Source organism: Notamacropus eugenii, chromosome 2 (genome assembly GCF_028372415.1).
Source record: "Notamacropus eugenii isolate mMacEug1 chromosome 2, mMacEug1.pri_v2, whole genome shotgun sequence".
Taxonomy (NCBI): Eukaryota; Metazoa; Chordata; class Mammalia; order Diprotodontia; family Macropodidae; genus Notamacropus; species Notamacropus eugenii.
Genome location: NC_092873.1, coordinates 505,374,329 through 505,399,428, shown reverse-complemented (window position 1 = coordinate 505,399,428; position 25,100 = coordinate 505,374,329). Strand labels below are relative to the sequence as shown.

Here is a 25,100-nt window from a genome sequence, read left to right as displayed (position 1 = left end):
TCCTTGGAGGTTTCCTCTATCCAGACTGATTACCTCATCTGGCTCCTGTCTTACCCACCAGCCCCAGTACATGTCACCTCCTCAGTTTTCTCCTGCCCCAACCCCTGTCCTATTCTATGGAACTTCAATGTAATGGTTGGGTCCCTCAAAGACCCAGGACTTCCCAGTTCTTTATTCTCAACCCCCTGCACAGATCGACTTACTCCTCAGTCATACTGGAATGCTCATGACTTGGCTCTCATCACCCATGAGTGTTCCACTTCCAAAATCAAGAATTCTAAAATTCCTTTACTCAACCCTGATATCTGATCATCCCATCTCTGCATGTGCTTTACTCCTAAAACTCACCATGACCTTAATGCTAACATCTGACTCTGCAGGGCCCTGCTCTGGCTTCACTTTTCTGTCTTCCTCCCAATCTGAAACCTACAGTAATCAGTTCAATATTACGCTGTTCCCTGCTCTCACATCCCCCATGCCTCTGCCCTGTCCCCAATCTTATCTTGCCAAACACCAAACCTAGATTACTACCTTCTGCTTCCTTGGCTCTGATTCTGCACTATCTAGGTGGGTCCCCTAATCACAGCTGGGCTTTCATCCCTTCCTGATTCTCTAACACAAAGCACAACAGCTCTCTCTCAAGCTTCCCACAACACCCACTAGCTCTATCTGCACAAAAAAGAACCTCAGGTTCCCCTTTCTTCAGTCTCTGTTGTGCACAAACACACTCAAGTCTTCTTGATCTTTATACCTTACAAGACCCTATCAATCTCTCCCCAATTATCTTACTTTTCCCTTTTCCAGCCAAATTCCTAGCTAAAGCCCTCTCTATTGCTGCCTCCATTTCCCCTCCCTCCCACTGACTTCTCAGTTCTCTGTGACCTGGCTTCTGCCTTCGTCACTCAATTCCAACTGCTCTGTCCAAAGTGAACAAGGCTTTATCTGCCTTTGCTGGATCATAGTCCATATTGCCCTACCTAACAATGGATGCTCCCCAAGGGGTCTTCCCTGGAACCTCTTCTCTCTTTACGCTTTTTCCTGGCGTTATCATTATCTCCCAAGGGCTCAATTACTAACTCTATGCTAATGACTCCCCAGTCCGTAGATCCAGCCCCAGTATCTCTTGAGGTTTTGGTCCCGTATCAACAACTGCCTCTTGGACCTTTTCCAGTGGGTGTCCTATAGGCATCTTAACTCAACAAATTCAAAACAGAACCCACTATCCTTCTTCCCAAGCCCAGGTCTCTTCCAGACCTCCCTATTTCTGTGGAGGGCACCACCATCCTCCTTGTCACTCAGGCTCTCAACTTCAGGGTATTCCTCAGTCCTTCTCACACTTACTCATCTATCCATTCTATTTATATGTCTACAATATCTTTCTTATCATTCCCCTTTCTTCATTCCATGGGCCACTGATCCAGACCAAGCCCTCAATACCTCTCCTCTGAACTACTGAAAAAGCCTCTGTCTCTCTACTTCAATACATCCTTCCCCAATTCCTACCCCCAACCAAAGCAATTTTCCTAAGGGGTTTTGTTCCACTATGCTATGCCACCCCCTCACCCCCATTCAACCAGTGGCTCCCTATTACCTCTAGGACCAAATGCAAACTCTTTCCATTGGCATTCCAAATTCCTCACAACCTCCCTTCCACTTGCCTTTTCAGCCTAATTCGACATCACTCTTCTTCACACACATTACAGTCCAGCCAAACTGCTCTTATTGTTGATTTTCCCCACGATCATTTCCAGTCTCCATGCTTTGTGCGTTGGGCCTCACAGCTGGAACACACCCTTTGCTCACCTCCACCTCCTACTACCACTGGTTTCCATCAAAGCTCCTTTAAGTCTATCTTCATGCTCCCCAGCATCTCTCCAGGAATGACCTTGGGTTTACTTTGTATAACGTACTATGCATGTGCTGCCTCAAAGGCAGGGGCTATTTCCTGTCTGTCCTTTTTATCTAGTTGAGTCAGTCCTGACACAGCATGTACTTGAGGCCCTTCTCCAGGCTGGCCACCCTCCTCCAAACAGGCTCCAGCCAGCTGATCCATGTGGTCCCTATACAAAGAACTCTGGATGTCACCTGAGGAAATGGAGCACAGAAGGGCTGGCCCCATGAAGGCAGCCCCAAGGTGGTAAATCATTTTCTGAGGACAGCACCACACTGCTGGTTACTGAAATTGCCATCCAAAGATCTTCCCAGACAGACCATCAAGGCATGCCTTTACATGATTCTGCTGCTATGAGGGTGGCTTTTTTTTTTTAAATCAAGACTTGAGACTTCATATTTATCCCTATTTTATTTCATCTTTTAAAAAAATTTCAGCCCCCAAGAGATCATAAAAATGGGAAAGGGTTCCACATGTACAAAAATATTTATAGCAGCACTCTTTGTAGTTGCCAAAAACTGGAAATCAAGGGGATGCCCATCAATTGGGGAATGGCTGAATAAATTATGGTTTATGAATGTAATGGAGTACTATTGTGCACAGCAATGACCACAGTGTGTGAGAGTTTTTTCTGGTAGATTTGGAACTAAGTAATAATGCAAGAACTTAAAAAAAAAAAAATCCCAATGGTTTTCTAAGGCAAAATGCCTCCCGCACTCAGAGAAAGAGCTATGGAATTCATTCACAGAATGTAGCAGATCGTGTGTGTGTGTGTGTGTGTGTGTGTGTGTGTGTGTATTATGTTTTGATTTGTTATATGATTTCTTCCATTTATTTTAGTTTGTCTACACAGCATGACTATAGTGAAAACGTATTCAATAGGAAAATATATGTAGATCCTACATAGAATTGTATGCCGTCTTGGGGAGGGAGAGGGGTGGTGAGGGGTAGGTGGGGGAGGTAAAAATCTAAGTTCTATGGTAGTGATTGTAGAACATTAAAAAAATTAAATTAAAAAAAAATTTCAGCTTAGGAGATTCAGTTCAAAGTCTGTCAAAATCATCTTGGACTAACCTGTCAGCCAGGACATTAACGCTCTTTCCCAATAGCTTTTGGTCGTTGAAAACACGATGACCCGTTAGTCATCTCAGCCTTTAACTATGTCACTGATAAAAATGTTAAACAACAACAAGGCCTAGCACAGATGCCTGAGGCACTCCACTGGAGACCTCCTGCCACACCTACATCAAACTATCAAAGACAACTTGGGTCTGGCCATTCCACTGGTTTCAAATCCATATAAGAATACTAAATTCTAGTTTACATCCCATAAGAATAATATTGGAATCTTTGCCTAATTATCTGATAAAACCTCAGTAAATAGCATTAATGGCATTCTCCAGCTCTTCCAAGCTGGCTAGCAGGTCCAACAGGGCAGATATCCTTGTATGACTGGCTCTGAATGGACTCAGGATGGCTTTTGTGATTGCTGCTTCCTCTTCTAGATGTTTACCAACCATCCCTTTAATAATACCGTCTAGGATTTTTGTACAAATCAAAGTTAGACTCACTGGCTTATAGTTAGTGGATTTCATTCTCTTCAGTTTTTTCCTCTCCCATTCTCCACAATCTTTCAAATATCAACAATCACATCCACCTTTTCTTTCAACATTGGAAGAGTTTCTCTGGCCTAGATGATGAATTCATCAAAGGTTGTTAGGTCCTTTCCTTACTATTCCCTTAATTAACCTTATTTATTTTGCCACCTCAAGTTCAAAGACCATTCTCCTTGCCATAGAAAGGAGAGGCAAAATTTTGAAGGTGTCTTGTGATTTGGAATCTGCTTCGTCTGGAGGCACCCTATTCCACAGTTGAACAGTTTCAAATTCCTTAAGTAATGCCCAAATCTGTCTACCCCTGAATCTAACCCATCTCCTTGAAAAGGACATTTTACTGAGCTCCTGGTAGTATCCTTGCAGACAAGGTGACCACAGGGCCTTCTCAGTAAGATCAGTTGCTAGTAAAAACAGATAAGCTTAACAATCCACACGGGAAAAACAAAGTGGATGAAGAATACGCATTGCTCATTGATGTACTCCGATAGTACTTTTTCTATGAAAGGTACGCTGTAGATGGATAGTGAGCTCAGTCCAGAATTGAACAGCCTGAGAAGACTGGCTGGGTAGCATTTGAAAAGCTGCTCCCCACTGCCAAAACTACAACATTCTTAATATCAGTACTGTCCTGGTAATGCTCTCAGGTGAGGTCATGGACAACCATAACCTCAGAAGCAGCAAACTTACAGGTGAGCTAGAAGGCAACAGAAAGACACAGGATGGATACAAGGGATGACATCTGACAGCGTGACTTGAATGCAAGAAGAGGCTAAGAGACTTGAGGAGGCTGGTCATATCATAAGAACAACGTTCCCAGGGCTGCACTGCCAGCCTTCAACCACCAAGATCACTCTCTCCATCTGAAGACTGAGAATGAGCAGGGAAGGATGAACCGTCCTAGGGACAGCACACTCCCACTGGGAACACAAGACTCTGAGGACATGCTGAAGGAGCCTGGAGAGTCCAAACAGCCTAGCAAGGACAGCCAGAAGGCTTGGGTTCAGATCCTGGCTGCTACTGCACTTCACTTCTGAGGGACAGCTGCCCTTTTTCACAGATGTGCATCATGATCCTTGTACCACTGACCTCACAGGACAACAGTTTGTAACCTTAAAGCACTCAAGAAGCACAGGAGGGAGGGGACTGGGCAACAATTCACATGAAAAAGATCTGAGGGCTTCAGTGAACTGCAGGCTCACTCGGTCAGTGTGACAAGACAGCCAAAACAGCTCATGTGACCATGGGCTGCAGAGTGTCCACTGTCCCCCCCCACCCTGGTCAGGCCACATCTAAAAACTGTGCTCAAAGTCAGTTTGGAAGGGATGTTTTACAACTTGATGCATGCCTGTGGAAGGTAACCAGGCCACTGACGGGACTCAAAAAGCCTAGAGATCCTTCCACACAAGGATCCACTGAAGAAAGGGGGGACTTAGCTCAGAAGACAGAGACCTCTCAGGGTATGGGAGCTGTCCACAGGAGCTCCTCATGGGGAGGGGGCCAGACCCGTTCTGTTTGGCCCCACAGGCCAGAACCTGGGCAATGGGATGTATATGTGTGTGTGTGTGTGTGTGTGTGTGTGTGTGTGTGTGTATGTATGTGAGGGTATGTATGTGTTGTGTGTACATGAGTGAATGTGTGTCTGTGGAGTATGTGTTTTGAGTGTGTGTGTGTGTGTGTGTGTGAGTGTGTGGAGAGTGAAGGTAAAAGTGTGTGAGTGTGTATGTGTATGAGAAAGTATGAGTGTGTGGGTGTGGGTGTGTGTGTCCGTCTCCTCCTATGTGCCTACGGCTTAGGCAGATGGTTCCAGCTCATTGTCAGCACCAGTATCTTAAAACTACCTGTCTGCTGAAAGGTGCTCAGCGCTGGCTACAAGTACCCTTGGGAGACCCTGCAGAGAGGATTCCTGAAAAGCCAGAGGTTGGACCAGAAGCCTCTGGGGGGACCCTGACAGCTCACTCAGGCCTGTGGTTGCACTGACCAGCACATGAGAGAAGCACAGTCCTGGTCACACAGAACACAAGGGAGAACAAGAAGGAGGATGCCTTAGAGACTTATTTCCAGACCATTGTCCAGTGGTTCTGAAGGGCAAAAACCACGAAACAACACTGAGCCTGAGACACAGATAGGAAGAGGGGAGATGCTGAGAGCAAGACCTATTGTAGCAGCCCAGGCCAGACCCCAGGAACACAGGACAGCCATCCTCTGAATGACCAACGGAAGCATTTGGTTCCTCTTATCCTGGACCCTGAGAGTCCTATGGAGGTTGGAAGGGGAGCAGGGCCCCATACTTACAAAGAAGCTGCAGGAGGCCTTGACAGTTGGAGCCTCAGGGAACTTGAGTGCCAGCACACCTGCCCACAAAGACAGACAGGTCAGGCCAGGGAACTCATCCAGCCCCTCCCCAGGCCATAGCCAGCCCCCTACTCACCACACTGGAACACAGCCTTGACATCCAAGCTCTCAGACAGGAAGAGGTCTGGCTTCCGCTTCAGGGCCTACGAGGAGACGGAGCCCCCGTGAACCCAGCCCCTGAGCCCCTCCTGGCCCCACCCCACTAAACCACTCACCTGCCCTTGTCTGCTTTAGGGTGTGGCCACACAGGGGATCCAGCCCTGCTAGGCTCCTCAAAAAAGCCTGTTCCCTCCCTTCCCACCCCCGCCCCCCACAGGGACCCAGGACACCTCAAAGCTCCTGCACGAGATGGGGGACAGTAGCAGAAGGCAGGGACATCGTGTGCTGGGACCAGAGGCTCTCTGGGTAGAGGTAGCAAGAGACCCTGAGTCACATACCGGGGGAAAGATACAGAAAAGGAAGAACTCGAAGGACCCAGGGGAAGGCCAAGTGGGAGCTTTCTCCAAATCTCCCCCTCACCGGGTCAGGCCTCCCACGAGGGCTCTGGGGAGACGCAGTACTGTGGCCCTGGGCTCAGAGGCCACGTGTCTCTCAGCCCACTACCCTCTCTCTTCTTTCAGTCTTAACAGCGCCTCCTGACCCCATCACCATCCCCATTGACCATCCATTCCCAGAACACTCCCAAGCCACCAGGCCTTCATAGTCCCCCCCACCCCTCCAGGAGGCTCTGACCCAGGGGAAAACACAGCCTCCCCCTTCCAGTGGACCAGAGTATTGTGGGACGATGCCAGGCCCCTCCACTTCTCAGCCTTCCCACAATTCATTAAGGCTGGGGGCAGCCCACTGCCCAGGTCTCACCAGATCCAGCCCTAACATCGATCAGCCCAGAGGCCCAGGCCCAGCCCCCATCTCCTCCTCCCCCACACACAGTACCTTCCACAGAATCCACCAGCCCAAAAGTTCCCACTCCCTAGGAGTTTTGGAACAGACCAGGTACAAATAAGCCAAGAGACCTCCCAGCAGAGGCTCACAGCAACTGGATCCCCAATTCCACTTGGCTCCCCAGGCTCCACAGCCCCTCCTGCAGCCTTGAGGGTGGGCGCCTAGCAACAGCAGAGCTCCCGATGTTGCCCACCCCCAGGCCTGCCTACTCGACCCTCATGTGCCCACGGGGGCAGCCTCTCCACGGCCCTTGCAGCAAGTCCAGGGGGAAAAGAGGACTAGAGGAGAGTGTTGGGTTATCAACTTCCACGGAAACAGATGGAGAAACTCTATTCAACTCAACAGAAAAAAAGTTGTCAACAGAAAGCTAAAAAGATATTTAAATTGAATTCCAACAGAAGAGAAAGAGAAAGAGAGAGAACAGAACGTGAATGAGTAAGAAACTAAAACACACCTGTGCCAGGAGTTGCATAAATGAATCAACAATATCAGGATGATCCCTGGGCCCTAAAATATAATAAATAAAGATGGAACTTAAGAAAAACTCATCCAAACAGCAACTCAACGTCATACAGTTACGTGGGCCCGAGGGCCTGCAGGAGGCAGGCCTGAGCGGCAGGAAGCGAGGGAAAGAAACAAAACATACAAAAACCATGAACTGGGAAAGCCCCAAACAGAAAGAAACAGCAGAGTGACGGTGGGGATGGGCGGCTGGCCCCTGGCCAGCAGGAGGGAACTCACCAGCACAAAGCATCAGAGGAAGGGGATGAGGACAGGGACTGCCACCCCCTTGCTACCGTTTGTGGACCTACTTCCTCAGGCCCTCAGCCCAGTAATGCCTGAGATAGAACCAAAGAGCCCTGGTCGAGGGCCATGGCACCAGGTGCCCGTGCCAGTCACGCAGGGGCAGAAGGGCCTCTGAGTTCTCATTCAGACTGTTGGCTTGGGGATTAGTGAGGGAATGGTCTTCCTGGTGCTGACCTCCTACCCTGGCCCCTATCCTAAGGCACTGCAACAAACTTCTCTTAGGACTCTTCCTGAACAGTAATGGGCAGAGGCAGGAGGAGGAGGAGAGGGCAGAGACCCAGGCATGCAGAAGTCCTGCGGCTGGAGTGGATCAAACAGAGCAGGAGGAATGTCGACAATGGGGTGAGGAAGGGTGGCTGTGGCTCCAAAACTGGCTCCCACTCCCCACCCTTTCTCCCTTCAGGCAAGGACTCCAGGCAGGGTTCAGATGTGCACAGAGATGGCCCCAGAAAGCCAAGAGTGGAGCTGGGGCAGCAGCACCAGGGACAGCTCAGGGAAGACAGGGATGCACTGAGGGCCGGCATGCTGGGGGAGAACAGGAATAGGAAGACTTATGACTTAGATCCACATGAGGGTTTCCCAAGACTACAGGCCCAAGTTCTCCCTTGGAGGGGAGGTGGCAGACCTCCCCCACTGACCACGACCCTCCATGAGCAGTGCAGGAGGATCAGCCAGATCTGGCCCTGTCACCACTAACCTCTGTCTAGGTCCTCCTCTGCCAGATGGGGGATGGGACATGCCCACGAAGACGATGTCTCTACCAAGCTCCCACCATCAGGCTACTGCAAGTATCAGACAAGAGGCACCTGCCCTGACCAACTGGGGCCTGACCCAAGCTCCCTTCTCTTGGTCCCAATCAGGGGAGAGTTTATGGCCCTCACTGAGGCAGACTGCAGCTCCTGATTTGGCAGAGGGTCTTTTAGGGTTGCTGTGACCAGTCAGCACACACAGCCCATCACCAAGGCCAGTCCTCCTGAGGCTCAAGGCTAACCCTTGCCATTTGGGCAACCCTCACAGATGCCTCATGAAGAGGTTTGTAGGAGACACTGATCTCTCTGAGGGGGTCAACTCCCCCTCCCCCTCCCAGTACCTGCACTGCCACATCTGCTGGAGCTGGGAGGAGGAGGAGGAGGAGGAGGAGAAGGAGGAGGAGGAGGAGGAGGAGGAGGAAGGGGTCAGAAAGTCACTGCTCTACCCACCTTGGGCCCAGGGACTAAGCCAGTAAGGGGCTAGGAGGAAGAGAAGGCCTTAGGCCAAGGAGGAGGAGGCAGAGCTCTGGTGACTAGTGCCAGCCACTCTGGACTCAAGGCCTCCCTCACAATGTTCCCCAACGGTGGGTTGGCAACCCCAAGCCAAGTGGGGGATGTCTGGGCTCCCTGCTCAAAGGTAGCCCCCAAATCCTGCTGTGAATAAGAAATCTAGATGTAGGCAGCCTCCTGTGAAGCCCACGGGCCCCTGGCCTGCTTCTCCCCAGCAGAGCCGCTGCCAAGCTCTGATGCTGGCACAGACAGAAGCCCTCTCTACTCACTCTCCCATGCCATCCAGCCACCTCCTTCAGGAAATTCTTTCCCAGCCTCTCAGCCCCTTTCCAGTCTGGCCACTCTGGAAGGGCAAAGGGAGGGCTGAGTTGGGAACTTGGATTCCCCTGCCTGTGTAGGTGGCGGCGGCGGCAGCGGCGGCGGTGGTGGTGGTGACAAGAAGAGGAACATGACCCAGTTAGACCTACCTTGCTGGAAGAGGGTGAGTGTGACAGAGGTGACGAGGAGGAAGAGGGCCTTGATGGGGGGAAAGTGGGCAGGTTCATGAGCAAAGATGTGCACCAGCTGAAAGAGAGAAAGTGGGCCCACCATGTGTCAGCCCAAAACCCGCTCCCATTCAACGAGGGACCCCTACCCACCCAGTCTGCCCTGTACCTGGCGAGTGAGGTCAAGGGCAGAGGCCTGGGGGATCGTGCTATACATCTGTCCCAGCATCTCACACAGCTGGGGGACCATGGGTGCAAAGTCATCCAGCAAGGTCTTAACGGACTTCTCAAAGATGGCGCACACCGCCTGGAGCAGAGCAGAGAGGAGGCTGAAGCACACACATGGTATTTCCCTGAAGTAGTCCCTTGGGTCCCATTTACACAGCATGGCTACACTCAGCTCAGTGACTGCTGCTCATGGACCAGCACCCACCACTCCTCTGCCCTCCTAATGATGGCTTCTCCACACTAAATTCCCACCTCAATCAATTGCCAAAATGAGGAATGGAAGGCCATGGTGAAGACCAAGGTTGGGAGTAGCCAAATTTGGAGATGGAAGACCTGAGCTTAAATCCCAAGCTCTGACACTTACTGGTTGTGTACCTTCAGGAAAATCTGAGACTCGGTTTCCTTTTCTGTAAAATTTGTAGACTACCTATCCCACAGAGATGTTGTAAAGAGAATACTTTATAAACCTTTAGGAGCTACAGAAATGAGAGATGTCGTTTTTTTGACAGGATTTAACCCACAAGTGGCCATGAGAAGAGACTTCCTCATGACCGCAGCTACTCCAGGAGACAGAGCACCTGGTGGTTTAAATCCAGGCTTCTCTGGTTAGAGGCAGTGGGAAGAAGCCATTCCTGCCTTGGCTTGGGGTAGGATGAGACAGCTTCATTGAGCCCGGAGGTTGTAAGAGTCTAGTCTTTTCAAGGTTAAATGATCCACACACACCCCAGGCCCTTCTCAAATCTGATATCCAGTGAGGAGGTCAGCCCACTGTGTTAGTCCTTTGTTCTTGAAGAGGACCATGACATCAGGGAATGATGACATGACTTGCAGTTGACTTGGATTTGAGTGAGGGAGGGCTGTGCAAGGTCACTAGCCTCACTTTTTCCTCCAGAGTCATCTGTGTCCAATGGTCTAATACTCATCAAGATGACTGGAGATGGCCCAGGATGCAATGGGAGACCCTGGCCCTTTAAAGCTAAGTAAGATTTTTATGACTCTACAGGATCCTCTAGGAGAACTGAGTCTGCTCTGACACTATCAGATCCCTCAAAGACAGGGCAGCTAGGCGGCAAAGTGGATAGAGCTCTTGACCTAGAGTCAGGAAGACCTAAGTTCAAATCCAGCCTCAGACACTCACTAGCTCTGTGACCCTGGGTAAGTCACTTAAATATGCTTAGGCTCAGTTTCCTCATCTATAAGATGGGAATAATAATAGCACCTACCTCCTAGGGTAGTTGTGAGGATAAAATGATATAATATTTATAAAGTGTTCTATAAATGTTAGCCATTGCTGGCCTTTTATGACTGTATGAGAAACTCACTCTGGACTCTACTGGAGCCACTAGTAGAGCCTAGCCTCCTCTGCCTCTGTGGGATCCCTCTGACAAAAATCAGCCTAGAAGATGGTAACCAATGGGAAGAATGCCCCACAGGAGCCTCTGACCACTGACCTCCACTGCATTACTCTACAGGACCTGCCAGGAGATTTGTGACTGCTAAGTTAGCTTGCTCTGGGATTCTGATCCTCAAAGAGAAGCGTGGGTCAAAGTATTCTTTGGGAATGGGGATCGTGTCAGAGGCACCTCTCTATAGGATCCCTCTAAGAGGGGTGGCTCCCTCAGTGATGCTACAGAAGCCTAGAGGAGAAGCTGGCCCATGCTGGGTCTCCAAGGAAGTTTGCCTCACTATGACTGTAAGCAGCCCAAGAGAGGTCAGCCTGCTATGGACTCTGGATAGGAAGTTCACATTGTTGGTGACACTTTAAGTTAAGCATTTCCAGACTGAACTCATTGTCTTTCACCTCCAAACGCTCTCCTCTTCCCAACTCCCCTTTCCTGACAAGGGTCCCAATCCTCTCAGGATCCAGGTTATCCCAAGTTGATATCCTGGTGGAAAAATCTTCTCCTTTCTACCTTAACAATATGTCTCCCCATCTTCTCTCCACGCACACAGACACTGGCCTAGAAGAGGTTCTCCACCTCTCACCTGGACTCCTGAAACAGCCTTCTGATCAGTCTCCTTGCCTCAGCTCTCTGCCTATCGCTGTTGTCAAAGCGACCTTCCCACAGAGCAGGCTGATCCCCCTACAACCCAAACAGAGCTCGGTGGCTCCCACTACCTCCAGGATCAAACAGAAAACCCTCTGCTTGGCTATAAAGCTTCCCAAACTTGCCTCCGCCCTCCTTCCCTGGCTTCTGGTACCTTCTTCCCTTTCAGGCACTCTGCCATCTGGCACCATCAGCCTCTTGGTCTGCAGGCCTATGACACCCCACCTCCTGACCTCTAGCCTCCCTGGTTCCTTTACATCTCAGCTCACAACTCGCTACTGCAAATCTTTCCTGATCCTCCTTAATGCTAGGGCCTTCCCTCTGAGACCAATCCTGCCTGGATCCCACAGTATGTACATGTGTCTACTATTTCTGCCTTTCTCTGTGCCCCCAGCCCTCTGCACAGTAGCTGGTTCATAGGAAGCAGTTAATAATGATTCTGGGTTCCGTGATTTTCCAAGGATGACAAGTTACCTCTACCACCTGGGCATCATTTAACCACTTGCTCAGCACCTTCTGGATGAGCTGGAAAACTTGCTGAAGCACAACCACCACCTGGAGGAAAGCACCAGATGAGAGAGGAGCTGAGGGGAAGGGGACGGTTTGAGCTACAAGGGTCACAGGGTCAGCCAGGGATTCCTGCCTGCTGCAGGAGCCACCCAGGACTAGGCCCAGAGGCTGCAGAGAGGAAGAGGAGGAACAGAGTTCTGGGACCAGGCAGGGGCTGGGAGAGAGGGAACAGGGGAGGAGAGGCCAGGGGTGTCACCCACTGGGTTGGGTCCCTGTGGTATGGGCAGCTTCCTGAGCTCGGGGCCTTCATGCTCGTCCTCATGGTGACTAATGTCCAATGTAGTGAAGAGGTTGGAGAGGAGCCCCAGGATGTGGACAATCGCCAGCTTGTTAGAAGGGTTGGGCTGTGGAGGTGGAAAGAACATTAAAGCAGGGATGTACATCCTAGAGGTCTCACAACTTGAAGAATGGGCGTGGCTGGGCTGATGGACTGGGAGGGTGGTTAATGCCCTGAGGTAGCACCTTCTTTCTCCATCTGCCCCTCAACAGATGTGCCAAATGGGCCATCCCTGTCACCTCTCCCCCTAAGCCAGGTCCCCACCGCACACCCACTCTGGGTGGACCTCCCGAGCCTTGCCCATGCACCCCACTCCAGGGAGGCTTCTCTCGCCTCCCCTCCCCCATGCTTGGCATCTTCAACCCACACTCCACAACCATCACGTCTCTACCAACTTCCCTCCTGAACTCTCCAGGCAGACTCCCTCACCTTTTCTCCTGCCCCTCCCCCCTTCCAGGTGATTCTCTTGTCTCCTACCGCCCACCCTAAAGCAGGTAGGCCTCCCTTACCATCTCCTCAGCCAGCTTCTCCAGCTGCTGGATGTAGGGGGTGATGAGGGAGTGGAGGTTTTTCAGAATCTCTTCTACTTGCAAAGCTGAGAGCAGGAAGCCCAGGGCCTGCATCAGCCACATGCACTGGCTTGTCTGTGGGGCAGAACAGGGAAGGCTCAGGCCCTGGACAAGGCCTAAGATCTGTGACCTCCCCACAGCAATCCAGGATGGGAAAGGAGTTCCTCTCCTACAGCCAAACTGTAAGAATTTAGTGGAGGAAGGGCTACCATCACTTTGCACAAGAAGAAAGACTCATTCAGGCTTCCAAAGCTAGAAACCCAGCTTGGGCTCTCCCTGCTCCAGACCCTCAGTCCCAAGGTCCAGGCCATCTCCTCCCCACCCCACCCCCCACCCCCTGCCAGCAGCAGCCAAACGGTCCTCCCCATCTCCCAGCTGCTGCCCAAGGCCGTACCTTGTGAATCTGTTTCATCAGCACATCCTGGGGAGAGAAGGAGAGGACCATCAGCAAGGCAGGGTTGGGGTCAGCAGGCCCCTGACCCTGCTCCACACCCACATTTCCATACCTGGGACACAGCCACGATGTTGGCTGCATATGGGGGGAGGTCATACTTGCACTCCCGGCAGATCTTCTTGAGAGTAGAGACAGAGGACACAGAGAGCTCAGGGTTGCCCAGGGCATGAAGCACCAGGGGCAGGACGTTGTTAATCATGACCGGGTGATCTGCCAGCCACTCCGACAGGGCCCCTGGGGAGGAAACGACAGAGGATAAGGTGAGGGGGACCCAGAGGCTTCCCCCCGGGGGGCCCAGAGCCCACCCACTGGCCGCATCTCACCAATGGTGAACATGACGGTGTCTGCCAGCTGCACGTTGCTGATGCTGATGCGGGGAATGAGGCCAATGAGGCCTGGCACCACGTCAGAGTAGTTGACATCGATGGTTTCCGCAATGGACTGGAAGCCATAGAGAAGAGCCTCCGTGTGCTGTGGGGAAAGGCTGGCACTGAAGGCGGGTGGGGGGCAGGATGTGGCGGGAGAAAGGTGAGCAGAGGTGGGAGAATGTACTTCAAAGTCAGACTCTGCAGGATCTGAGTGCCAGGCCACCCAAGAGGAGTGGGGAGAAGATGGGCCGTGGCAGGGTGCAGGGGGGTAGGGGATGGGGTGGGGATTTACCTGCCAGGAACAAGGCTGCTCAGAGTTGGTGAGCAGGCGACCCAGCTTGTCATAGAGGTTACTCAGCAGCTCTGCCCCCAGCATCTCATAGACGTACATGAGCGTGTCCGAAATGTCCACCCTAACAACAGCTACCATTAGGACCTGCCCACACACACACCAAGATCCTGCCAGCCAAGGCCCCGGGCACGCTTCCCCATGATGTGGTCGGGGCCAGTGTGAGCCAGGCAAGCTCACCTGTAGATTCGGAACTGCTCCTTCTCATCAGATGACCAGAAGCTGTACTCTTCGTCTGCGGGAAACTGAGCTTTGTGTAGGAGCACGTCCACCAGGTGGAAATAGACAGGCCGGTACAGCTGCTGGTACACAGCCTGCTTCTCTGCCTCCAGAGACAAGATGTCGTCCTGGGGGGTTGTAAGGGAAGGGCAGTCAAGTTTAGCTGGCCTGGACCCCACAGGAGCCTCCCTTGTTCTCTTGCCAGACAGCTTCACCTCAAAACTAGGTTTCCCCTGTTTTCCACCCCTCACTGGCACTGAGAGTCAACCTTCCCACATACCCTCAACCCCTCTGAACCTGACCCCCCCCTCCCACCAAGAGTCTGTCCCACCTGTCCCTACCCATCACCCTCAAGACTGGACTCTCAGAACTGAGAGCTCAGTGATATGTTCCTCTAAGATCCAAGACCGTCTTCCCCCACCACACCCCACCAAAGAAAACACAAAACCAACCTGCAGAGTGTACCAGAAAGTGAGGGTCAAGGAGCTGGTGGTCTCATTGACTGGATAGTGGCCAGGGATGCCCGTGCAGAACATGATCATGTTGACCAAAGCCAAGAAGCTTTGCCAGTGCTCCACCTGGTCTAGCAGGGCCCTGGCATGGGGCAGAGGGCAGAGGTGACCTCTACTACCTGGTAAAAGACTCACAGGGGACTAAGCTTGCCTAGCAAGAGGATGACCTGGGGCAGGGAGCAGGGGCCAAGCACAGGGGAACCAAGCTTCTTCTACCTCCCTGAGGAATCACAGGATCTCTGAGGTGGGATGGAAATGACCCAGCTCCTGACTATAGTTCTCTAAGGGAGAAGAAAACTACCCCCATCCCCCAAGGTAACCAATTTTGTTCTGGGACTGTTCTGATCATGAGCAAGTTTCCCCCAGCCTGTCCTCTCCTCCCTCTTCACATCTCTGCTGGGCCCCTACAGAGTCTGGTCCTCTGCCTGTGGACATCTCTGCTCTGTGGCTGACAAGTGACCTTTGATCCTGGGCCTCTCTACCTCCCATTCTCTATCTGTTGGCACTCACCAGAAGATCCCCAGTGCCTGTCACCCTTAATAGACTGCACTGCCCCACCTCATCCCATTTCCTGCACACAGCTATGAGGAGGTGATCCACTCCCCATTCCTTATTTCTTGGTCCATACAGCCCCTCTGTTCTCTCCCCCAGGAGCATTTCATTCATACTTGACATTTATTTATTCGCTCAGCCCAGTCTTCTGTGGGCCCCAAGTTACACTTCTTTTCTCTAAGCATTAGCATCTGGCTCAGACAGTGGTTTCCTTTACTTCAACCCCTACCCTCACTTCCACACATACCATGGCATCCTCTCCTACTTCCTGGCCTCCCAAGCCATCTGCCGCCTTGACTGCTGTGCTCTGCATGACCCCATCATAGCAAGGGAGAATTGGATTCTGAGGTGACCATCACCTGTAACTGCCACCCACCTCCATGATCCTGAACTTTGACCCCAGCCTCCCATCTTTCCCTCCTACTCTACCCCCAGCCGTTTGCCCTGCTCTTGCCTCCATTCCTTTATAGGCTGATTCTGACCCTAGTCCTTAAACTCCTTGCCAGTTTGCCAGTCACACTAAGGCTGACCTCAGCAATGGCTTATCCCATTACCTATCCCTTCACTCCAACTCATGGGCTGCTATTGGAGTCACTGAGGTGGGTTGGATCTTCCTCTGGCTCCTCCCTGATTAGCTATTACCCTTCCCAAATAACTCCTCCCTCTCAGCTAAGGAATCTGCCTCCTGATCTCCTCCCATCCTCCAGTCTCTGGCCAGGAGGTCTTCCCCAAGGTCAAACTACCTTGTCTGGGAAGCTATCCCTTTGCTTGGATCCCACTCACCCCCATGTTCAGCCTCTCCTTATCCACAGGCACCATCAAGTCTTACCCCAGCCCCCCACTTTGATCCTACAGAACCCACCCACTGCCATCCTAGGTCTCTCCTCCCTTTCTCAACCCAACTCCTCACAAGGATTGCCTCCACTTCCTCATTTCAAACTCATTTATTGCCCATTAAGATGGGGGACCTGAGGCCTTCTCACTGGCCCTACCACTAGGTCCTCTTGACCCGTGGGCCTTGCCATTTGCCTTGCAAACTAACTCTAGCATTTAACACTGTGCTTGGTACACAGTAGGCACTTAACAAATGTTTAGTGACCAACTCTCTCCGATCAGAGTGTGACCTCCTTGAGGGCAGGCCCTGTGTCCGGCCCTTCCCCCTTCTCTGACGCTCTCTCTCTGGTTAATATTCTTTCTAAATCATAGTTTGGAGTGCTGCCCCCAGTGCTCCAGATGAGAGCTGACCCGGCAGTGGAGCAGGGCTGTCTCCTCCTAATTCTGAATTTGAGGCCTTCTTGAGACAGCTCACTCAGGCATCAGCTCTCTTGCCTGTCCAGACCTTTCTGATACATGGCTTTCCCAGCATGTCTCTTCCATAAGGTCAGAAGATGAGTTTTAGAATCTGAGTGAATGGCTTTACTTTTTAACTCAGTACATTTCCTCTCCTCAGATGCTGCCTCATGTTTTAAGTGGCCAAGAGAAGTCTGAATTTTGACATTGATCATCCAGTTCATTAACTGTCCATTCTAGCTTGTGGCATCTGCACATTTCCCAAGCATACCCTGGGCCATTACACAACCTCCTGACACAATTATGAAACAGCACAGTGCTGAGGACAGATCCCTAGGGCATGCCAATGGAGACCTCCTGCCAAGGTGATGGCAAGCCACTAATGACTACTCTGAGGGTCTGGCCTTCCAGTGGGCTTCAAATCTCCAGAACTTTGCAATGGTCTGGCTCCAATGTTACCATCTTCTCTACTGGAGGAGCTTGAGAGGCCATCATATGCTTTGCCACAATGCAGGAAAAGATCCCACCATCCTATCACCAATCTCGGGAGCCTGTCATCCCCAGTCCTTGCAACCACACTGCCCTTCCTGAGTGTGCACCAAACATCTCTTTAAGAAGAGGCTGGAAAAATTTGCCAGGAACTGAAACTCAGCTCCCTGGCTGAGAGTGTGCAGACACCAACCCCTTGTGTTTTAGGGAAACTGAACCACCTGACTTCTCCTGACCTCCTGATGTGCTCAAAGATCACTCCTAGTCACTTAACACTTATACTACCTGTTGCCCAGGAGTCTCCCCTATAACCCAAGCAGGCCTAAGAACTCTGTTTAGCAGAGGTGCTGGGTGTTCTATGAACATCTCCTTGCTTAGCTCTCATCCTAGTGCCCATTTCTGCTGACTTTTCCAGTCCCAACATTATTCTCCTTGGCAGAGGAAGAGGGAGCACAGTAAGTGTGCAACAGCCCTCCCTTCCCTTGGTCCAGAGTTCTCTTGTCTTTTCCCTTCCTTGGGTGTCCCCCTGTTCCTTGTAATTAACCTGGCCTGACCCACCTTCCCTTCATGACAACCTGGAAGACTCTGACTATGACACCCTCCCCACCCAGCACTGTCCTCAGTCACATGGTAGACTACTCTGCTTCTTACCAGGCCCGTAAGAAAAAGGACTTGCCTCTCATTTGCCCTTTTCCATGCCCCCAACTTCCTTGACCTCCACCATGTCTCTAGCCCACATTTCAGCTTTTCCAGGTGCCCCCAGGCCTCACCTGGAATGGTTCTCCCCCAAAGCTACAGCAACTCGGCAAATTCCATGAGATGTCTCCATGTCCCCATTCTGTACTGCCTGCCGAAGCTGGTCCTGCAGTCCCAGCACCAGGGGGATCAGCTTGAGCAGTGTGTTCACATACCTGTGGGGACAACCACCTGTGGTTCTCCCAGATTCTTAGCCATAGACCTCCAAGGGGTCCTCAATCAGAGCTACCTATAGGGAAGAGGCCAGGACCTTGTAATCTCTCCTCCCCGATGTGAGAGGCCAGGACCCCACAAGTCTCCTCTTCTGACCCCAGGGAGAGACTAGGACCCCAAAGTCTCCTCTACTCCTCAGCCCCTGTCCCATGAAAGGTCAGGACTTTTCTCCCAGACCCCTGTGCCACAAGGCCAAGACCCTGAAGCACACTCCACTCCACCCCCAAGAAGCCAGAAGCCCACCCAGTCACTTCCCCCATCCAGGAAGAGGTGAGGCACTGGCCCCACAGAGAGGAGTGACTGTGGGATGCAGAAACAAGCCACATGCACTTTTCAAAAAAACTTTTGGAAGAAAAATAATGCAGCAGTGGGAAGGATACCATGGGTGGAGCCCAGAGAGCCTGAGTGCAACCCTGGCTGCAGACTTGCACTGCCTGGGACCATGGCAGTCATTGTATCTTCCTAAACAGGCAGTTTCATCAGGAGAAGCCTGGGCAATGATACCTGCTAGTCAGAGGGGGCAGCCCAGAAACTTAGGGCCACTTGAGCCAGGACACAACATGATGGGGCAGGGCAGCAGAGCCTGGGCCTCCATACCCAACCTAGGTCAAGGGGAACCGAAGCCATCATAAGAGGGGCATTTCTACGGCAGCCCATGGATGGGGAGCGGGAGGAGAAGGAGAAGAGAACTGCCATTGAGGCTGGTCAAGGACCAAGGCAGAAGCTGCTTCTAGGTGTCAGACACAAACCCACAAGTTCTCTCCAGCCTGGAGGGTGGGGAGGGAGAAGCTCCCATGCTCACCCCTCCCCCAGCCTTTATCCCAGAGCATTCGTTCCTCCTGGTGCCAGTGGAGATGGCGTCACCCCTTGCTGCCCTGACACCCAAGGTCCCACAACAATGAGAGCCTTCAGTCGCTGCCCAGCATGGGCCTGCCAGTGGCGAGCAATGCCTGGTGCACAGCGTGGCACTCTACTACAACTCACAGAGAAAGGTGAGGCAGGCCTGATTATCCACAGTTTACGGGGAGGGAAACCAAGGGTCAGAAAAGTATCTCATCCCCACTCACACAGTGACTTATGGACAAAACCAGAAATAGAACCCAGGTCTCCTGCCCCCCAGCCTGGAGCTCACGGGGACACCCAGGGCCTCTTGAGGAACTCTTCTGGCTGGGCAATGGGGACGTGGGGCTGAGGGCAGAGTAACCACAGCCAGGTATCTGCTTCTTTGGAAGCCTAGGGTCTCAACCTGGAAGGCAAAGCAGCCAGGGCAGATAGGGGTCCTGGGGCCCCTAAGCACAAATGTACAGTTGGCACCAATTAATGAATGTTGGCTGATTTGAATCAAGAAGAAATGCACCCCACGTGTCCTTCCACCTGGCTCAGGGGTCTCAGGAATCTCTCCCCATTCCCCACTTTCTCCATTCTCCTACCCTGCCCCCTCACCCTAAGCTGATGTGCTATACCAAGATTAAAAATATACTTCAAAGACTTGTTGTCTTGGCACAGGGAGCACTAGTGATGGGTGGCAGCAGCTGTGGAGGAGGCAGGGAGGGGAGGAGTCAGGCCAGGTGGGGGTGGGGCTGGGGTGGCAGCGAAGCGGGACTCCCCACTTCACAATGAACACCGGGAACAGAAGAGATTCAGAGCTTGTCTGGAAGCCCAGGGCAGGCCCAGCCTCCCTGGGGAGGACCCCCTGCTGGCAGGAAGGGCTGGGCAGAGTGGGGAAGCATGGGGAAGGGCAGCGTGTGGGGTTGGGCCAGGGCAAGCCAGGCTGCCGGCCCCTGGGGATGCGCCCCTCAGGCAGTGCTGGTGCTGGCAGGGGTGGTATCAGTGGCAGTGGTAGCAGCAGCAGCAGCACCTGACTTCCTGGCTGCCTCTCACACTGAGCTCAACCCAGACCTGCAATTAGAGCTCTGAGAGGCAAGCAGAGAAAATGGGGAGTGTTGCTAAGCAACCAAGAGCTCTTCAGCCAATGGGAACTCAGACAGCCGTGGGCTCCCTCCTTGGGGGAGGACGGGCATCATCCCGATTCCTGGCGAGGCCCAGAATGGCAGGCCCGGCAGCAGCTCCCAGAGGACAGCCCTGCCTACACCTGAGACTCAGGAGGCCTGTCCTGGCTCAGCTCCGGGAGCCTTGGAGCTGACTAAGAGGCAGGGACCGCTAGGCCCCAGGCTGATGCCAACAGGAAGCCTGAGCCTCTTGGGGATGAAGAGGAGAAGGGAAAGGGCTAGGTGGGGGAGGGAAGGACACACCTTTAGGAACTGCCTACTCTATGTGTCAGGTACTGTGCTAAGCAATACTATCCCATCTGACCCTCACAACAACCCTGCAAGTTATCCCCATTTCACAGGTAAGGAAATGAGGCAGTCAGAGGTTCAGTGACTTGCCCAAGGTCTCGGAGCAAGTAAGAGTCTGAGGCCAGATTTGAACTCACATCTTCCTGACTCCAGACCTGGCACTCTATCCACAGCACCATCAGCTGCCACTAGCACCCACCTGCATTAGTGATGTGACCTGAGGCACATCCCCTCCAATGGTGCACTCACCTCTGGGCATCAGGCTGTGAAATGGCATTGACGATGGCCTCTACACTACTGTCAAAGAGCTCAGGGTCCCGCAGGGCACTGAAGGCGGCCTGAATCAGTCGTTCACAGTCCAGCAGGGGCACCTCCAGGGGGACCCAGCTGGAGAAGCACTTGAGCGCCTTCTGCTTGATGGCACTGGGCAGGCTGGGTTGCTGCAGCAGCTGTTCTAGCAGGGGGAAGATGGCCCGGCACTCCTGCGCCAGCATGGCGCGCACCTGGCTCTTGCGGTATTGGGGCAGCCGGCTAGTCTGGAACTCCTCAGGTAGCACAGTCAAGAGCTCCAGCAGTGCCAGGCAGCGACCCTGCCCATCGCCAGGGGTGGCCTCAGCTTGAAACAGGGTCACCATGTCCGCCACGGCACAAGGCCAGGCCTCTGGCATCATGCTGAGAGCTAGAGAGGCCAGCGCCACGCACAGCCGTGTCAATACAATCTTGGAGCCGCTGGCAAAGCGACCGATGTGTGCCAGGAGCTGGGCCTTCAGACTCTCATATTGGTCAGCAGGGATGTCGCTCCAGTAGCGGGAAATCTTAATGTGCAGGGCACTGGCCCCAAAGTACTGGATCTCAGGCACCTTGTCAGGCTGCAGCAGCTGCCAGCTGAAGTGCCAAGCCTGTGGGGAGACCTGAGCCTGCATCAGCCACTTCTGGGCCAGGTTCTTGTTCTCGATGTTGGGGTCATAGTAGAGCTGGTGAAGTGCCTGGGGAGGAGGAGAGGGCAGGATGCCAGGTGTCAGCATAGGGGGCCCCAAGTCACCAAACCTCAGAACTGGCCTGTGGACTCCCTCATGGCCAGCTCTCCCAGGGACAGCTGTCAGTGAGGGCCAAGCCAGGACACCCCCTTGCCTAACCCGGCCATCTCGAACCCCTGCCTGCCTTCCACGTTAAGTTCCTTGGGGGCTTCTGAAGTCTTTCTTCTGATTCCCCTTGTTGCTAGCACCCCCCAACCTGAAATTACTCTTCATAGGGACAGGGCTAGAAGCTGGACTTTTAATGTTTCTGTTACTGGAAATACTAGTGAGGAAATTCCCACTAGCATAGGCTGGCACATCGCCAGCGTGATGCCCACCTGGTACTCTGCCTACATTTGGTATTTACTGAGTGCCTGATAGAGTGAATCTTTTCCTACCTTCCAGCCTCAATTGGCCTGTTTGCACCTCCTTCCCAACACTGCTCCTGACTCTGCCGTCAGTGCCTGAGCCTTCTTCCACAGGACAGACCCTCAAATACTGGAAGTCACCCCTGGAACCCTATGAAGTCTTCAGGGGCTTCTCCCAGGCCCTGCTCCACCCTGGCTGCTCTCCTCTGACATTGTCTGTTGTGCCAAGCTTCCTGAGGACTCCACACCAACAACCCACTCAGAATGGGGGGGGGGATGAGGCCAGGAAAAGCCTCAGCTAAGAGGAGGCAGGAGATGAAGTGCTTAATGTGTCTCAGAACACACTGGAAAGAGCCCTGGGAGATCATCTGAGCCAATCTTCTCAAGCCCATAGAGGGAAAGGGAGCTGCCCATGATCTCAAGACTCCCAAGTTCTCAAATCCAAGCCCCAGGAAATGAGGGCCTTGGGGAGGAAAACTTGACCTCTGGCCAGCTTCCTGCTCCCTATCCAAAGAACAAAGCACAGAAGTAGGAGGCAGAAGTCCTTAGTTCCAATCTTTTTGTTTTGTGACCTTGGCCAGCCCTTTCTCTTCCCTGGGCCTCAGTGTGTTATCAGTACTATCCAACCCTAAGTTCTACAAATCTCTGATACCAGAGTCAAAGGCACTAGGTCTACAACAGTGAGACTGGCCAGGGGATGCCATTCCCAAGGGAGCCTTGGGAGTGGGTTGGGAGAAGACCCCTGGCTCTCCCAGAAGCCCAGTCCTAGGGCATTGCTGGATTCATAGATGGATCTTCCCAGTCAGAGGCCCCAGTGACATGGGCCCCTGGGGCCACAGAGTCTGGCTAGGATCGGGGCTAGTCAGCAGCTGACAGCCCCTGGGCCCCAGCCTCCTCTGGGCCTTCTTCTCCCTCAAAGTATGAAATATGTACACACCTACTAGATACTTAACAGCCCAAGCCCTGTAAATCAGCCACATCTGTAGGAATTTGGGGTTGTCTGTCTGCCCCCTCCCCTTTCAAGTCCTTAATTTCAGTAGGATGTTATGTGGTGGGGAAGCCCACAGCAGACAGTCCCGGGGCCTAGTGCTTAGGTCCAGCTGCACTCAACTCTGGAGTGGCAAGAAAAGAGGGTGAAGGAGGGTTATTGCAACCCCTGCATCCCTGGACTGACCTACAAGGAAAGACTCCTCCCACCCCAACGGAGGGTACACTATATAGCAAGATCCTAGCAAAGACAAGGAGGCCTGGAAAAGGGTTAGAGAAAGGCCCATCTTGAAGGGCCTGCTAGGGGAAGTGGGAAACCTCACTAGCAGCCTCTGCCCCCTTTGGGGAAAGCCCCCGCTTGGAGCAAATTGGCCACAGCTCTTCCAATCTTGTGCCAGTTTCACTGGCCACCCTACAGCAGGCCCAATGGAGCTGGCTAGGGCAGTCCTGCCGCTCTCTCCTGGATCCTTGAGAGCTCAGCCACTGGTTCCTCTTCATTTGGCCCTCTTGGGGCTAGCTGGGCCTAGAAACAGGCCTCGGGCTCTAGAAAGCTGCTACAGAGAACAAAGGGAGAAGGCCCAGGAGTCCTGGGGAGCCAGAGGGAAGGGCATGAATGTGGGAGAAACCTTCATTCACTTTTCCTCTTCAGAATCTGAACCAGCAAGTCCCCATGGTGAGGTGAAAATGCACAGATGCTAGTCAGTCATTCCTGGCAAGGAGGGCATCCTTCAGGACTGCCCAGGGGTGTGTGGGGCAGGACCCCCAGGGGGTCTCTTTTCCTAGCACACTCACATCAGCTCTCTCGTGGAGGTCTGTGTAGCCTCAGTTTACACTAGTAAAGGACTAGGCATCCTTGTTCTCCAGAAAGGTGGGTGAGTGATGGGGCACAAATAAAATCCTAAGAAAACCGGCAAGTTGGGGCTTGCTGGGTCACAAGATAAGGGCTTTAAGAAGGGCTACATGTGGCTGAGGGCCCAAGAATCACTGCATCTGGGCCCAAAGAGGGGAGGCTGACCACTGGTGCTCCTTAGCTGGTGATCTATGCTGTGACTGGCCATTCCAGACCAGCCTGGGATGCTGGAGCCAGCCCCTCTGAGCCTCGTGGTCATGGCTGATGGTTTACACTGAGCCTATCATGCCCACCGAGGCCCAGGTACCAGGCCAGCTCCCAACCAAGCCCAGTAATCATGTAGGACTCTATGCTGAGCGCGGCCTTGGCAGGAGGCTGCCCCTGGCCATGCTCTGTCCAACATTCATGGCCGATGATCTACACTTCCACTGTGGTCATGCCCACTCCTACCAGGGCTGCCCGGCTGTCACTGCCACGCCACCCCGACCCGCTCCAGTGGCTGGTGATGGGGCTGCCCCTGCCATGCCCACCAGGGCGCCCGGCGGAGCTGCCCCTGCCATGCCCACCAGGGCGCCCGGCGGAGCTGCCCCTGCCATGCCCTCTCTGCCGGGCACCGGGGCCGGGCCACGTGCCCCCACTCACCTTCTCCACGTTCTCCACTGTGAAGTCCAGCGGCGGGGGCGGCTGCACACCCGGGCCGGGGCTGGAGGCCGTGGGGGCCGGAGGCGGCTCCTCCCGCCCCTCCATCTCGGGCAGGTGGGGCGGGGCGTCTACACCAGCAGTCGCCGGCCGTCTACACCGCGTCTACACCCCTCTGGGCGCCCGGAGGCGGGGCCAGAGCGGGCATGGCGGGGGCGCGCACGGTGCAGCAGGGGCGGGGAGGGGGCCGGGGCCGGGGCCGGGGCGCCTCCACCGCGGCCGCCGCCGCCTCCTCTGGGCTGCCCTCCGAGCTGTCGCCTCCCTTCGGCCGGGCCGCTGCTCCTCGGGATCCGCGCCCGCTGCCCCCCACCGCCTGCTGCGCTCCGCTCCGCTCTCTCCGCCCCTCCCTGGCCCTCAGTCGGTCCGTCCGCCCCCTCCCGCCCTCCCTCCTGCGTCCTTTTGGACTCTCGGCCAGGCCGGCCGGGCGGGCGCCCCGGAGGAGGGAGGCCCGGGGTCCTCGCGCTTAGGGTTGTCCGTGGGGCGCCGGGACCGAGGATGCCCTCCGCGCAGGCATCCGGACGGACGTCCCTACCTCTTCAGGACCCCACCGCAAGGCACCCTGGGAAATGGAGTCCTGGGGGCGGGCACGCGGCTGAGACTGGGTGGGGGCGGGGCCACGGGATGGGGCGGGGCCGGA

The 25,100-nt window shown here is 53.6% G+C and overlaps 1 protein-coding gene across 3 annotated transcripts in view; it reads right to left on the bottom strand.

Annotated features, from left to right (window-relative positions):
• The window catches only part of IPO13 (importin 13), a 34,762-nt gene extending 10,129 nt beyond the window's left edge, over positions 1 to 24,633 (bottom strand). The window contains exons 1-17 of one of the 3 annotated variants that reach the window (XM_072649166.1): positions 24,407 to 24,633; positions 20,793 to 21,529; positions 18,048 to 18,188; positions 14,887 to 15,028; positions 14,396 to 14,562; positions 14,159 to 14,279; positions 13,822 to 13,969; positions 13,551 to 13,732; positions 13,439 to 13,465; positions 12,985 to 13,119; positions 12,399 to 12,542; positions 12,103 to 12,183; positions 9,522 to 9,659; positions 9,335 to 9,431; positions 7,256 to 7,308; positions 5,936 to 6,002; positions 5,800 to 5,858 (exon numbers count right to left, since the gene is read on the bottom strand). In XM_072649166.1, the coding sequence (XP_072505267.1) occupies positions 5,800 to 5,858; positions 5,936 to 6,002; positions 7,256 to 7,308; positions 9,335 to 9,431; positions 9,522 to 9,659; positions 12,103 to 12,183; positions 12,399 to 12,542; positions 12,985 to 13,119; positions 13,439 to 13,465; positions 13,551 to 13,732; positions 13,822 to 13,969; positions 14,159 to 14,279; positions 14,396 to 14,562; positions 14,887 to 15,028; positions 18,048 to 18,188; positions 20,793 to 21,529; positions 24,407 to 24,511 (2,544 nt within the window). In that variant the 5' untranslated portion in view covers positions 24,512 to 24,633. The remainder of the gene's footprint in view (positions 1 to 5,799; positions 5,859 to 5,935; positions 6,003 to 7,255; positions 7,309 to 9,334; positions 9,432 to 9,521; positions 9,660 to 12,102; positions 12,184 to 12,398; positions 12,543 to 12,984; positions 13,120 to 13,438; positions 13,466 to 13,550; positions 13,733 to 13,821; positions 13,970 to 14,158; positions 14,280 to 14,395; positions 14,563 to 14,886; positions 15,029 to 18,047; positions 18,189 to 20,792; positions 21,530 to 24,406) is intronic. The other 2 variants (XM_072649164.1, XR_011975773.1) reach the window with 2 other exon arrangements.
• Positions 24,634 to 25,100: the final 467 nt, after the last annotated feature.